General features: G+C 37.3%; 1 protein-coding gene across 4 annotated transcripts in view; it reads right to left on the bottom strand.

Annotated features, from left to right (window-relative positions):
• LAMA4 (laminin subunit alpha 4) overlaps window positions 1-13,495 on the bottom strand; it is a 161,013-nt gene that overhangs the window by 41,969 nt on the left and 105,549 nt on the right. For all 4 annotated transcript variants that reach the window (XM_029223945.1, XM_029223944.1, XM_029223948.1 and 1 more), the window contains 6 exons: window positions 12,257-12,398; window positions 11,552-11,648; window positions 6,937-7,053; window positions 5,179-5,358; window positions 2,700-2,839; window positions 111-287 (listed from right to left, as the gene is read on the bottom strand). In XM_029223945.1, coding sequence (XP_029079778.1) covers window positions 111-287; window positions 2,700-2,839; window positions 5,179-5,358; window positions 6,937-7,053; window positions 11,552-11,648; window positions 12,257-12,398 — 853 coding nt within the window. The remainder of the gene's footprint in view (window positions 1-110; window positions 288-2,699; window positions 2,840-5,178; window positions 5,359-6,936; window positions 7,054-11,551; window positions 11,649-12,256; window positions 12,399-13,495) is intronic.

A 13,495-nucleotide genomic window follows, 5' to 3' on the forward strand; every position in this document is an offset into this window, starting at 1 on the left:
AGAATAGAAATTTTGTTTATTTGCACAGGTAGCTTTGTTTTAAGGCAAGAGAAAAAGCACTTATCTTTCCTTTCAACATTATTCCATCATTTACAACCACATGCTCTTACATTTTTGCTTCCGAGGTATAGGACGAACTGATCTGCAGTCCCACCCAGCTCTGGTTGCTTCACAGGAGGAGGCTTCATGTACAGGCTCAGGGACGTAAAGGTCTTTAAGTCATCCATTCTGGCTTTGGGATGCACTTCGACTGCCGACTGACCATCAAACATCATGGAGACTTGGATCTGGAGTTACAAAATTATTCCATTAAAAGTACCCCACAGAAATGGGCATAGTGCTTTCCCATGGTTCTCAATGGGCTTCCCTCATTCCTTATGAGGTCTCTGAGCTTTACCCATGACCTCCAAGCCTTTGTTTACTTATGTCCTCAACTTGTTGGAGAAAGGATTTAAGGAAGATAATACAGTTTAAATTTAAAGTGAGGTGAAAGAAAGCAGAACAAAAAGGTGACAAAGTAGGTCTAAGAATGAGGATAAATATGCATTCCACAATGAACTACATATTTGGTTAAGGTGAACTAAACCGCTTGAAGGGATACTTGGTGAGTTATACAATTCACAACGCCCATAAAATTAACAACTAATTGATCAGGAGAATAATAACTAATCTTGGGTACTAATATAGCTAGGACCTTTTCCCTAGGGTCTTCAAAAGAGGAGCATGGGGTGAGGCTGTGAGCAATATCCTTGACCATATCTGGACAGTTGGGAGGGGTCTAGAGGCCAGCTTTGAAGTCTTAGATGGGGTCTTAAAACCTGGCTCTGCCACTTACTAGCTATGGAACCATGAGCAAATCACTTAACCTGTAGTTTCCTCATCTGTAAAATGAGGACAATAAATTTGTTATGAGAATGAAACCAGATGATAACTGTAAAGTGTTTTCCAGTGCCTGGCTTTATCATTATAATAACTGTAGTGATGAGTTCATTAAGATGTTTCTTATAATGATCCTTAGAAAGGCATCACAACAAAGCAGGATTTAGTAAATACATTTCTAAGAGGCCCAATATAACGTGCTGAACTGGTCTGATTCGAGGTGACTTTCAGAGTATTAATAAGTAGATGGTCTGTGTATATTCATGTCGTTTATGCAAATATTTATGAATAAGTAGATGTATTACATAACTGAATAATATTAATTTGATTAATACTGATGGTCAGTGAGTTCAAGATTGTATTTCCAAGTGCCTAGAGTGCAGCTGTCTTATGTTGCCAGTTGAGTAAAGCACAATAAATCTTAATGAACAATCAAGCAGTGTATGGGATTAAAGTTCCTTTGTAAAAACTGAGAGTTTGAAAAAGATGTATATATGCATAGAAAGCATCTCCCTTTGGGGAGCTGTGTGGGCCCCAAAGGTATTGCCAAGACTCTCTTCAGAAAATGGTTTCAGGTGATTAAGGCCCCCAAATTCTACCCCATAGAAATAAAACTACCAGAAGGCATTCACAGAAACCTAGCATTGGAAAGGCCACTTCTTGACAATAAATCTTTTTTGAAATGTTCTTCAAGGTATCTAAAAAAGGTGATTTGTGGGGTGGGACCAATTATCATATATCATTTAAAAGTTGGGGGCTTCCCTGGTGGCGCAGTGGTTGAGAGTTCGCCTGCCGATGCAGGGGACACGGGTTCGTGCCCTGGTCCAGGAAGATCCCACATGCCGCGGAGCAGCTGGGCCCGTGAGCCATGGCTGCTGAGCCTGTGCGTCCGGAGCCTGTGCTCCGCAACGGGAGAGGCCACAACAGTGAGAGACCCGCATACCGCAAAAAAAAAAAAAAAAAAAAGTTGGGTATATTTACCAATAATAATTTCCTTCATTACAAAATAGTTGATTTCCAGTTCTTAATTCTGTCAGTAATTAGGACCAACAGTCTGTTCAGGCTGACTCTCAATTGAAAAAATAAAACCATATAATTTGGTTGTAAAAAATAATGCTGGTCTATAAATTAATAAAAAACAAATTAGAAAGGGGGCCAAGAACAAGCCATGTTTTGCCACACTGAAAATGTTAATTGCTGTGTCAGGATATTTCCCATCAATGCCAGCACTAGTTATGGTGTTGTGTTGCTTCTGTATAGCATCTCAGGATGAGGTCTTTGTTGAAATTGTTCAGTTTAGCTGCTATGTGTTAAGCCTGTAGAGAGGTCAGTAAAAGCTTCATATCATCTATGTTGCACTAGAGAATTCTTTGAAGAGGTAGATGAGCAAGATTATTCCATATAGTAACTGCACAAAGACAGCTGTTAGGATAATGAATAATAATAATAATAATAAAATTGAGTCTTTTAGTGGGGTTAGCTTTCCTTGATTCCTTTTGCTCTACGAGCTTTGTTGACTAGGTTAAATGTGTGCTTCTTAATCTTGGTTACACATTAGAATCACTGAGGAGCTTCAAAAAAATACAGGTTCTGAGCCCTTCCTCTAGAGAGCATGAGTATTGCTTTGAGGTTGGGACCAGGAATTGGTTTGGTTTTCAAAGCTCCTCATGTGATTCTAATGAACGGATGGAGCTGAGAACTACCAAGTTGGATAATATAGTAGAAAGTTTCCAGCTCTGGAAGCTGCCCAAGGAGCCTGAGCTCAGCCTCACACTATCATTATCACCCAGTGACTGATGACGACTCCTTTCACTGGTTACCTTGCTGGCAACGCTTCTGGTCTGAGCAATGAGCTCTCGGATCCTCTGGATACTGGCAGAAACGTTGCTTGCAGGCCGCTTCTGCTCTACCGTGCGAAGCTGATCCAGGAGCTGAGGGACAACCTCTGTCAGATTTCCAACTGCAGTTAATAAAAATTAATCACTTGAGTAGATATCTCAGTATTAAGTCTAGTTCAGGAATGAGATGAAGAGACAACAAATACATGGTTACTTCTGGTAGAACTATAAGAAATTATTTTTAATTCTGAAAAATTAGTAGCTAAGCCCAAAGCATAATCAGTTCCTATCTTGTGACATTTATAATACATATTGAACTATAAATTGTATGCAGAGCAAGCTGACATATAATGTCCACTTCTAAAGGGCAGGGCCCATGACAAATATGCAGATGTTCATTTCACTATATAGCACAAGTTCTGCTTGCATTTCTAATATAACTGATATAACAGGTCAAAAGGAATGCTGGGCAAAAGGAGGTGGCATCTTGTTTTCCAAAATGCCTGTTCACATATCAGAGTGCCACTGCAGTGGTCCAAGCAGAGGCAGAGCTAGATGGAAGAAACAAGGGAGCATCCAGAAAAGTGGCAGTTGTGCCAAGGTGAGGGGCAGCCATGGTTTATGGTCCCAGACAAAGGTGATGTTAGGAGCAGATCTTACTGACTTTTTAGGTTATATTTTGTTGTGTGGGGAGGGGGGATGTATAACACACACAGAGAAAAGAGCACAAATCATAAGGATACAGCTGGATGAAAGAACCCCAGATACAGAGAATGCCATAACTTCTCCAAAGTTTCATGGACTGGAGCACTGGCTCTCCATGTGTGGTCCCCAGACCAGCAACATGGAGGTGGGGCTCAGGTGATTCCGATGCACACTAGTGTTTGAGAACCACTGGACTTGAAAATAAATATCTTTAGGCAAACTCCTATCTAAGGGTAGGGCATGGTCACTGAGCATTAGCAGCTGAACAAAAGCAAGCCTCTTCCTGGAGCCAAACTAAACTCAGATTCAGAAGAATATGTCAGTGAGGACCTAGGAAACTTCTCTTTTCTGTACTTAGGAAACAAGGTGCTTCTCCAGCAAAAGGAATGAAATCAGGTAAATCATAGCTACTATCATGTAGTGTATTTGTTAATACAGCGGTAAATATTTGTTATTTGGATCACTGACCACAATAGCTATGCTATAAAATGGCTATTGTTATAGTATAATAGTCTTCAACATCAGAGGCAACAAAGTATGCTTAAAGCATTACATTAAATGCTGATTATGAAAATGTGTACAAAACAGGTTTCTCTACCCGCAATTCTCTCAGAGAAAGGGAGCCACTTTAGAGTCTTTATGAAGTCTCATATTATGGTATGCTTTTTAATTTACTTTGTTTTGAACCACAAAATGCTATTTGAGGAAAGCACACAATCAGTGTTAGTCCTAGATGGTTACTGGAATCACTGATGGGACTGAACAAGGAGGAAAAAAAATTAACACCAATTTAGTAAATATTCCTGAGGCAATATCTTTACAAATGTAAATATTGGATATCACGTAGGCAAATTTTTTAAAGATTAAGTTTCAAAAGAAATTGAGCGGTTACATGGAGGGCTCATGAATATATACTTAAAAGATGAGTATAAAAGAGCTATCTTCCTGTTACAGGAATGGATATTGTGCCCTGGGATAAAATTTCTAGCGATGGACAAATCCATACGTGGATTTAAAAAGTTGGTTCTTAATCCAGATGAAAGTGAAGGGAATACGGTCTGCAAAACCATTCTGGAGAACTGGAAGTTCTAATCATGACAAAGACATTGATATTTAGGAGGTACGAAAAGATGGAATAAAAATATGAGACTGGAAAATAATTCTCAAGTAATATGTGATTTTAATATCTATGTATAACTAAATTAATTAGATAGATATCAACATATTTCATCTTCATTACTATATATTCAAGTTGGCCAACAGACTTTACTTCTTAATGGGAAGCTGAAGTTATATTTGGCCATATTCAGTGCTTGTTGGTAATAACCTGCTTTACTCAGGTAAGGAAAAAGCAATGATGTTTAGTAACAGCAGTGCTGTTTAGTAAATTTTTTTCCTAAAAGCAAACCAATATTTTGTTAACATATTTATTCTAACAGGTGATTGCCCTTCTTCCCCAAAGAATCAATCTTACATTGATAAAAACAAGTGTTACCATTATTTCACGCAGAAAAAAATTAACTCAACCAGTCTGTCTGGTGTTTATTTATGGGAAATACATATATTTCCTATGTCCACACACATACATATATATTGATAGATGAACTGAGCAAAAAGTTTATCCTTTTCTAAGCTAACTCCTACAATATTCCAATCTAAAACTTGAATGAAAAAAATTGCTTCTTAACAAAAGATGTGTAGGGTTTAATGGCCAATTCCTCAATTGGATGCAAATTGTGAAGTTACTAAGTGATACCTGCATCTCTGGCAAAGTCCACTGCAGTGTTGTAAGCAGATGAGTCAAAATGTTGAAGATTCTGTGACCAGTTGGTTAGACTGTTAGCCATCGGGGCGGCCGCCTGCTGGACTTCCATTGTGGTCTTGTTAGCTTCCGCGGTGATCAGCTTGGACTGACCCAGGCGCTGCTGAGCGTCACCTTCACACAGAGCACAAGGACATTTACTTTGCAAAGAAGTAGGACATTTGATGGGGTCATGAATATCCATTTCATCACTGGGATGAAAGAGACCTCAAATTCAGGCTTTTCAGCCAAACCGAGATCTTTAAATAAATGTTAATTATGGTGTAAGTCAGGTACACTAGAATATTGTAAATAGTATTAACAAGTGAGCTTGAAAGACTCTAAAGTCTCATTAAAATCATGTCGTTCATTTAAAACATTTCCAAATTAAAGGGAAATTTTTAAAAAAGAGTAGTATTTCTTCAGGTTAGAGACCTGGTGAGGAAGCTATAGAAAATGCATATGAGATACTAACTCATAAAATGCCTATGTCTGAAATTCATTGTAAATATCACTTTCTTCTTTGTGGGACAGCTTCTGTCATAAAAATGATGCTCTAGTACAGAAGTAAATTGATAAGGAAAGGTATTTTTGAATAAGAAAAGCAAGTTTCAAAAGAGATCTATAGTGAAATTTTTTAAAGTTATATATTTAAAGTAAAACCAATATAAGTTTACAACAAAACGGCTTTTTCCTGGGTAATGAGATTATAAAAGATTTCTCTTCTTTCTCTTTTCTTATTTTTCTATAATGGTCATGTACTATTTCTGTAATAAAAACAATTAAAAATCACTCAGGTGAGGTTGTAGCTTTAATTATTTTTAACTGGAGAAGCATTTAACTTAACCCCACATGCTCTGAACTCTGATGGATGTAGCTTTGAATCCTGGGTCTGCTTCTTTTTGTTGCTGTGCCTTTTGGAGCAAGTTCCCCAACCCTGACAAGCTTCAGGGTTCACATCAGCCTAAAGGCAACAGCAATACTTTCCCACATGAGATAATGTTGTAAAACACAGCCCAGTGCTTAGCATGTGGTAGCTCTGATGATGCTGATGACACCCTTCTGGCCAGGGCTTTGGCATCCTGTAGTTCTGTAGCTGAATTTGCTCTGTGTAGTGGAACACCACATCCAGCAGCAATGTGTTAACTTTCGCTATGCCGGGAAAGGCACTTATGCGCCCAATCACATCTTTCTAAGATAGCACTGTAGTTCCAGATTAGGCAGCATGAGCGCTCTTGTTTTTCTCTCTGGCTCAGTGGTCTCCCTGCTTGCACTATAAGAACGACATGGCATGTAACAGAGAGCAGCTGTTTACTGCTGGGGCCAGAGAAACCCAATAACCAAATTAGGGCATATTCGTTAATGAAAAAGGATGTTCACAAGAAAGTAGGTTACCAAATAGTATAAACATCATGATCTCATTGACATGCATGCGTGCATGCACACACATACACACAAGATTGGAGGAAAATGCTCTCAAATTTAATTGTCACCCCTAGGTGATGTGACTACAGCTTTTATTATTTTCCAGGACTTTTGTGTGTATGTGTGTGCGTGTGTGAGTGAGATAAACATAGTTTCTTTTGTCATCAGAAAGCAGTATTTATTTATAAAAAGATTAATAAGCAAAGAATCACCTACTCTTTCCTCAAAGGTTTACCTTAATACTAGTGAACAAACAGATGAGCCTTAAGTTCTCCCTGAGATCCTCACCTCTCTCTGTGGCTTGTAGTCTCTTAATGGCATCATTTAATCTGTTTTTGAGGGCACTCTTCCTTGCTAGGGCTCCACCCACGCGCCTACTGGTGTCAGCCACTGCCTTGTCATTGCCTGTGGAGAAGAAGCCAAAAAAAGTACAAGTAGGGCAAAGATGCCAGGAAAGAAATTTCCATTGCAACAAGAAAAATTCTGGTTTGTACCACTAAGTCATCTGCAATATTCTGAATATAATATAACATAGAACACCAATTCTGGAAAGCGGCATTTCAACTCAGAGGTAAAGGATTGCAGAAAACTTGTAACACTGCTTCGGAGTGATTTAGGATGTCATAAAGTAACTCATACGGATATACAGATAATGGCTAACTTTTTTGATTGAAAAATATAGCACTGCTGTGACTAACAACTACGAGCAGCACGATTGATAAAGAGCTGAAAAGATCTATCTATACTTATGGTGACAACTGGTTAGATAAGAATAATTATTTTTTCTTGATTGTTTTAATAAATTTTAATTGATACACAACACACATCTAGAAAAGGGTACACAATTATATGTGTACAGCTTGATGAGTTTTCACAAACTGAACACAAAATATAACCAGCGCCCAGGTCAAGAAAAGCATTTTTAAAAGCATTATTAGCCCGTTACGGTTTCCTGGGACCTCCATGATTACCCAAAGGTGACCACTATTCTGAATGCTATCTCTGCCCGTTAGTTGTGTCTATTTTTAAGCTTTATTCAGAAGAAATGATAGAGTATTGTAATTTTTTATATCTTTTTGTATCTCTGTCTTAATTTTTGTACAGTTGTAAGTCTTGATATTGGGTAGTTTAAGTCCTTCAGTTTTTTTTTTTTAATTCAAGACTGTGCTGGCTATTCTTGCCTACCCCCATCCACCCCCATTTCCAAAGAAATTCTAAAAGCATCCTGTATATGTATATACAGTTCTGGTACTTTAATTGAGATTATATTGAATCTATAGATAAATTTTGGCAGAAACTGTTATTTTTACAAATTCAAGTCTTCCACCTATTATTTATTTATTCTTCCCTAGATCTAAATTCTCATTTTGATCTCCATTTATTTAGATCATCTTTTAATTTCTTCAGTAGCATATTATAGTTTTATGCGTAAAGATCTTAGCATCTTGCATCAGATTTATTCCTAGGTAATTTATGTTATTGCAAATGGTGTTATTTTAAAAACAGTTAATTTCTAATTGTTTTACATAGAATTAAACTGGATATTTACACATTGAATTGATAATGTGGGGAATCCTTGTTTTATTTCCAATCTTAATGGGAAAGCTTTCAATATTTCAGTATGAATATTGGTTTGTTGAATATTATTTTATTATTCTTTATTAGATTATGGGAGTTTCCTTCTATTCCTAGTTTGCTATGAGTTTTTTTAAAACATGAGTGCGTAGCGAGTTTTGTTAAATGATCTTCCTGCATGTAGTGAGATAGGCATATGAATGTTCTCCTATGTTCTGTAAATGTGGTGAATTGCTACTGATGTTTTAAATGTTAAAATATCATTGAAATCCTGGAATAAACCTAACTTGGTCATGTATTACCATTTCTATGTATGCTAGATTTGATTGGCTAATATCCTGATTAGGAGTTTCACATCTCTGTTTAAGAGAGAATTTGGCTTATATTTTTCCTTGTTTATAACGTCTTTAGGTTTTGATATCTAAGTTTTGTTGGCTTCATAGAAAAAAGAGAGTATTTCCTCCTTTTCTTTTTTCTGGAAGAATTTATGTACTAATGGTGTTATTTCTTCTTTAAGTGTTTTGGAGAATTCACTGGTGGAGCCATCTGAGCCTTGAGATTTCTTTGTGGGAGGGCTTAATTACTGATTAGATTTATTATACACATGTATATACATACAGTTCTATCAGATTTTCTATTCATTCTTGCATCAGTTTTGATAATTAGTCTTTTTCTTAAAAAATTATTCTTGAAAATGTACTTGTAGCATAGACCCTAACTGGGGCTACCTTGGCACAAATCTAAAAAAGTCATGATGTGATATCTTGTCACCTGAACTGAAGGATCAACTTTCCCAAGAATTCTTGTTTCATGCTTTGTTTACTTCCAAAGCATCAGGAAATGTATGTATCTTGACAAACAAAAAAATAATTTCTTCACTTCCCCTTCTTTTCTTTCTCTCCAATGGGCTTGCAAATATATACCCTCCCATGGTGTACTGTCTTTTTTCAATTATACAGTCTTGGTGTGCTTGGTTTATTGTTCAGTTATCTTTTCCCCATACATGTACATAATGGGTATATATGGGTGATGCTTAGTTGATCCTGTCAATGTACTTGTACCAAGTACAATGTAACCAAAGTACAAGCATTTCTTTCTTGTTTCCTCTGGGTAGTGCCAAAAATTTCCCAGAATTCAAGGAGGGTCTTAAACATACTTTGTTGTTGTTTTGCACCCTCTCTCCCTCTTTTAGTTTCAATTTTTGAATATTGTAATACAAGCAATCTATTCAGCTCTTCCTTTTGGGTCTTGTTACTGCAAAAAACACTGGCTGATATACTGAGAAAGAATATATTTAACTGTATTTGGAGTTTTTGATAAAATAGGAGAAAGGAAGTCTATTTGGGGCTGGATGTTTATAAGAAGAAATGCTTCATAGAAAGTCTGTCCTATTTGGAACCCACTGTCTTACATAGACATTTTTCATTTTACCAATTAATTCAGTAGAAGATTTTAAAAGCAGCTTCCTGAGTTTATTACAGATGGCTATTTGATATAGATAATGAAAAAAAGGAAATCTGGTAAATAAAGATTACTGATCATTGAAATTCATTTGGAAATGAATTAACAGTAATCTGAAATTACAGTGTAACTCAATAGATGAAATATGGTTCAATTTGAAAACCTGAATTTATATTACAAACATGCATATTTTCTAACTGAATTTTTTTCTTTTTTTTGGCGGTACGCGGGCCTCTCACCGTTGTGGCCTCTCCCGCCGCTGAGCACAGGCTCCAGACGCGCAGGCCCAGCGGCCATGGCTCACGGGCCCAGCCGCTCCGCGGCATGTGGGATCCTCCCGGACTGGGGCACGAACCCGTGTCCCCTACATCGGCAGGCGGACCCCCAACCACTGCGCCACCAGGGAAGCCCCAAACATGCATATTTTCTAAAGGGAGGCAAGTTCTGATCCACACAGTCCTAACTCTCCATCAGTGTCCCTTTGGCAAATAAACATATGAAGGGATTTAACCAAACAAGATCATGAAATAGGTGACCAGATCTGAAAAATATTCAAAGAGACCAAAGCAGAGAGATTTATCTACATATAAAATATGGAACTTTGAAGAGACAGCATTATCAGAATAGAAAAATTGCTTTCATGAGGTTCAACGAATCAGTAATGACAGGATTGAGAAAATACTTTGCAAATTATCAAAGAGAATAAAGTATTTAAGTCACTGCATCGTGAAGACCCACATACTCTGGTCTTCACAAACAAAAGCAATACATACATATGACAACATTTATCCAAAAATATTTTAATATAAGTATTCTAATTCTTTACTGCTAACATTCTAATTCTTTTCTAAAGAGCATGTTTAAGACTAAACTTGTATAATGAATTAATTAGAATGAAGAAACAGCATTTTTATTGTCTGTTTACTCAGATAATAGCTGCTTTATGGTAATTAAATAGTTAAATAGTCTGCATATGAAAAACAAATGCATTTATGTTCTCTATATAATGGCTCTACATTTAAAAAAGAGAGAAAATGTACAGTTAGACTGCAGGTTAATTGCTTTGATAAAATCACATGAAATTTTCAAACTTGGTCTTTGTTTTTAGGTGGTAGAAGTTAGCCAGATAATGGATTTCCAACCTCATTAGTCAATGCTCTAATATCCTCAGGAATGAGCTCATTACCTCAGAGATGAGTAAGGTTTAGTAAAATTCTTTGATTGTTTTCAAGAGTAACTCATAAGATTCAAAACTAACTGAAATGATTTCACTTTTATTTTTTCCTCCCTCTCCCACTCTGGGATGTGCTTGATTTAGCAGGTGCAGATACCAGCCTTTGGAAGTGCTTTTTTCCATATGGTCATTAGGCTTGTCCTAAATACAGCAAACTTGTATAACACAAACTACAAGAAAGTGCAAAAAACCAGATGGCTTTGTGGTACCCTGTCATCCTGACTCTCACAGTGCTGACCCATCCCTTCATGGTAAAATTTTAAAGAGCCTTCTGAATTGTTCAAGGAAGGTTACATTATGTGCAATATAATTTTAGGGTTAAAGTGTATTTTATGGTACTATCTCCTTGAAAATTGGCATTCATGGTAGGTTTCTATTAATTAGCCTTTTTGATTAGCAAGAATATCCACTATATATTGGATAACTATATGTTTCCATGTAATTTTACTACATGGAAGTTTTTTAAACCACAATTTATTTGAAAATATCTAATACTTGCTTTTTTATTATTCAGATGAAATATAATTTATTCTTTAATCCTAGCATTTTGAAACCTCTGTTTATATGCAGAAACACTGTGTGAAAGGAGGGAAGCAGCTATAAATCAGAAGACAGGAAAGAGAAAATATTTACTAGAATTTGCCCTTGCTTGCAGCTCTCTGGCTTGACTGAGGAGGTTCTCACTCTCATCTTTATGGTAAATGATTTGCGTATCAATCCCACTCACAGCCTACAAGGAAATTGGATGGAGAGAGTAAGAATGACAGCAGAAGAAATCAACTTTTCATCGTTCTAGGATTTAAATGATACAGTTTATCTGCTAAACACCAAGCAAGATACATACAGCTTCATTTTCACAGCTCACAATCAAGGTCAAATGTGAACATGAGAAAATAATATCCTTGACATTTTCAAGATAAATGGCTTTTGAGGAAAATTCAGTGAACTTGGAATAGTGCTTGGCCAAGGGCCCACCAAAGTGCTTGTCATGAAAAAGCTGTTGAATAAACAATTTTTGAGTTGAGGAAATCTGAATGTATGCATAAAGTATCTTTTCTATCAGCAGGAACTAGTCTTAAATATTTTTTACGCAGGGACTTTGGTTTAAAAAAGCTGTCAAAGAAATTGGCATTTGCTGATTGGAGTATGACACATCTTGAAGAACCTGCATTACTGAAAACATTCATAACATAAATAAAATGGTCTTTTCTTAGTTCTCCTGCCCTTTCTGCCATTTGTATTACATTGGAAGCTCAACAGATGACATTAGGAAACAGAAAAGTCATAAGCCAGGAAAAGGCAACATATAAATGAATGTTAAAGTAAGGGAATACTCACATCATAAATTCGATCAGTGATGTTCAAAGCCTGTTCTGCCATTTCGTTGGCTTCACTAACATAATTGGCAATATTTTCATAGACATTTGAAGCGTCCAAAGCCTTCTGTACCAGCCCATTCACATCTGAACTGTGCAAATTCCTGTTAATAAACAAACGTGGCATTATTTCTCCTTCTTACCTCCTTGGGAAATAGGAACATTTTAAGGGCCTGATTGGAGTACTTCTGGGACCAAAGGTACTTCCTTCCTGTTATTTAAAGTACCTGGCTGGGCAAGGTTTTCCCGAGCTGCCTTTCCTAAGGGCACATTTTCTTTGCATTCCTCTACTTTTGGTTCCCTCAAGGCTTCACCTTGTTTTGGCTCCTTGGCAACTGCCTGCCTGGCAGTAGCCTCAGGGAAAGAAAATGCTGATTTAAAAACAGCGTCTGCACCTCTTTACTCAAGAGTTTGTTTGCGTGGTGAAGTCAGGCAGAAGAATGAACCCACAATCATCCCCACCTGCTGCTTACCCGAATCAGCATTGTTATTCCCTCCCTGGCAAAGAAACTAAGGCCCTTGGAGAGGGTGCATAACCTCAGCTGGTGTTAAATATTAGTTGGTTTCACTCTATTCAATCTTTTTTCCTTCTTTTATATAACAGATCACATTTTTCTTTAAGAAAGGTTATAACACATATTGAGCATCATGTACAGATACTGGGCTAGCCCCGTTCCATATATTATGTGTCTAAATCTTACCACACCCATGAAGTTGATATTGTTATTCCTTTTTTCCATAAAAGTTGCTGAGGCTCTGAGGAAGGGTGCATAGCTTGCCCAGGGCAAACATGGTTAAGGTCTCACTCCTGAGGCCCAGCTGCCCCCGCTTAAGTGCACAGCCTCATCTCACAACCACCCCTGCCCTGACACCATGTTCTCTGCCTTTGTCCCTTCTGGCCCCTGTAAGGTTCCTCTAACATTTACTGATACCCATGATGCACTGGACACCCTCACGTAGAGGTTGATAACAGTATGTGCCTCAGAGGATTCATATGAGGTCTAACAGGGATAAAATATGTGTAATGCTTGGTTCCATGCCTGGCATCCAGTAAATCTCAGGATTTATTATACCTAAACCATTTCCTAAATGGAAATTTCAAACTGTAAGTGTATCCACACAATAATTCATATTATTGACAAACACTTCTTCCTCTATAATACAAACTCCAGCCCCCTCTTCTGCAGCTCATCCTAAATCC

Source organism: Monodon monoceros, unplaced genomic scaffold, assembly GCF_005190385.1.
Source record: "Monodon monoceros isolate NGI ecotype Baffin Bay Population unplaced genomic scaffold, NGI_Narwhal_1 Super_Scaffold_15, whole genome shotgun sequence".
Lineage (NCBI taxonomy): Eukaryota > Metazoa > Chordata > Mammalia > Artiodactyla > Monodontidae > Monodon > Monodon monoceros.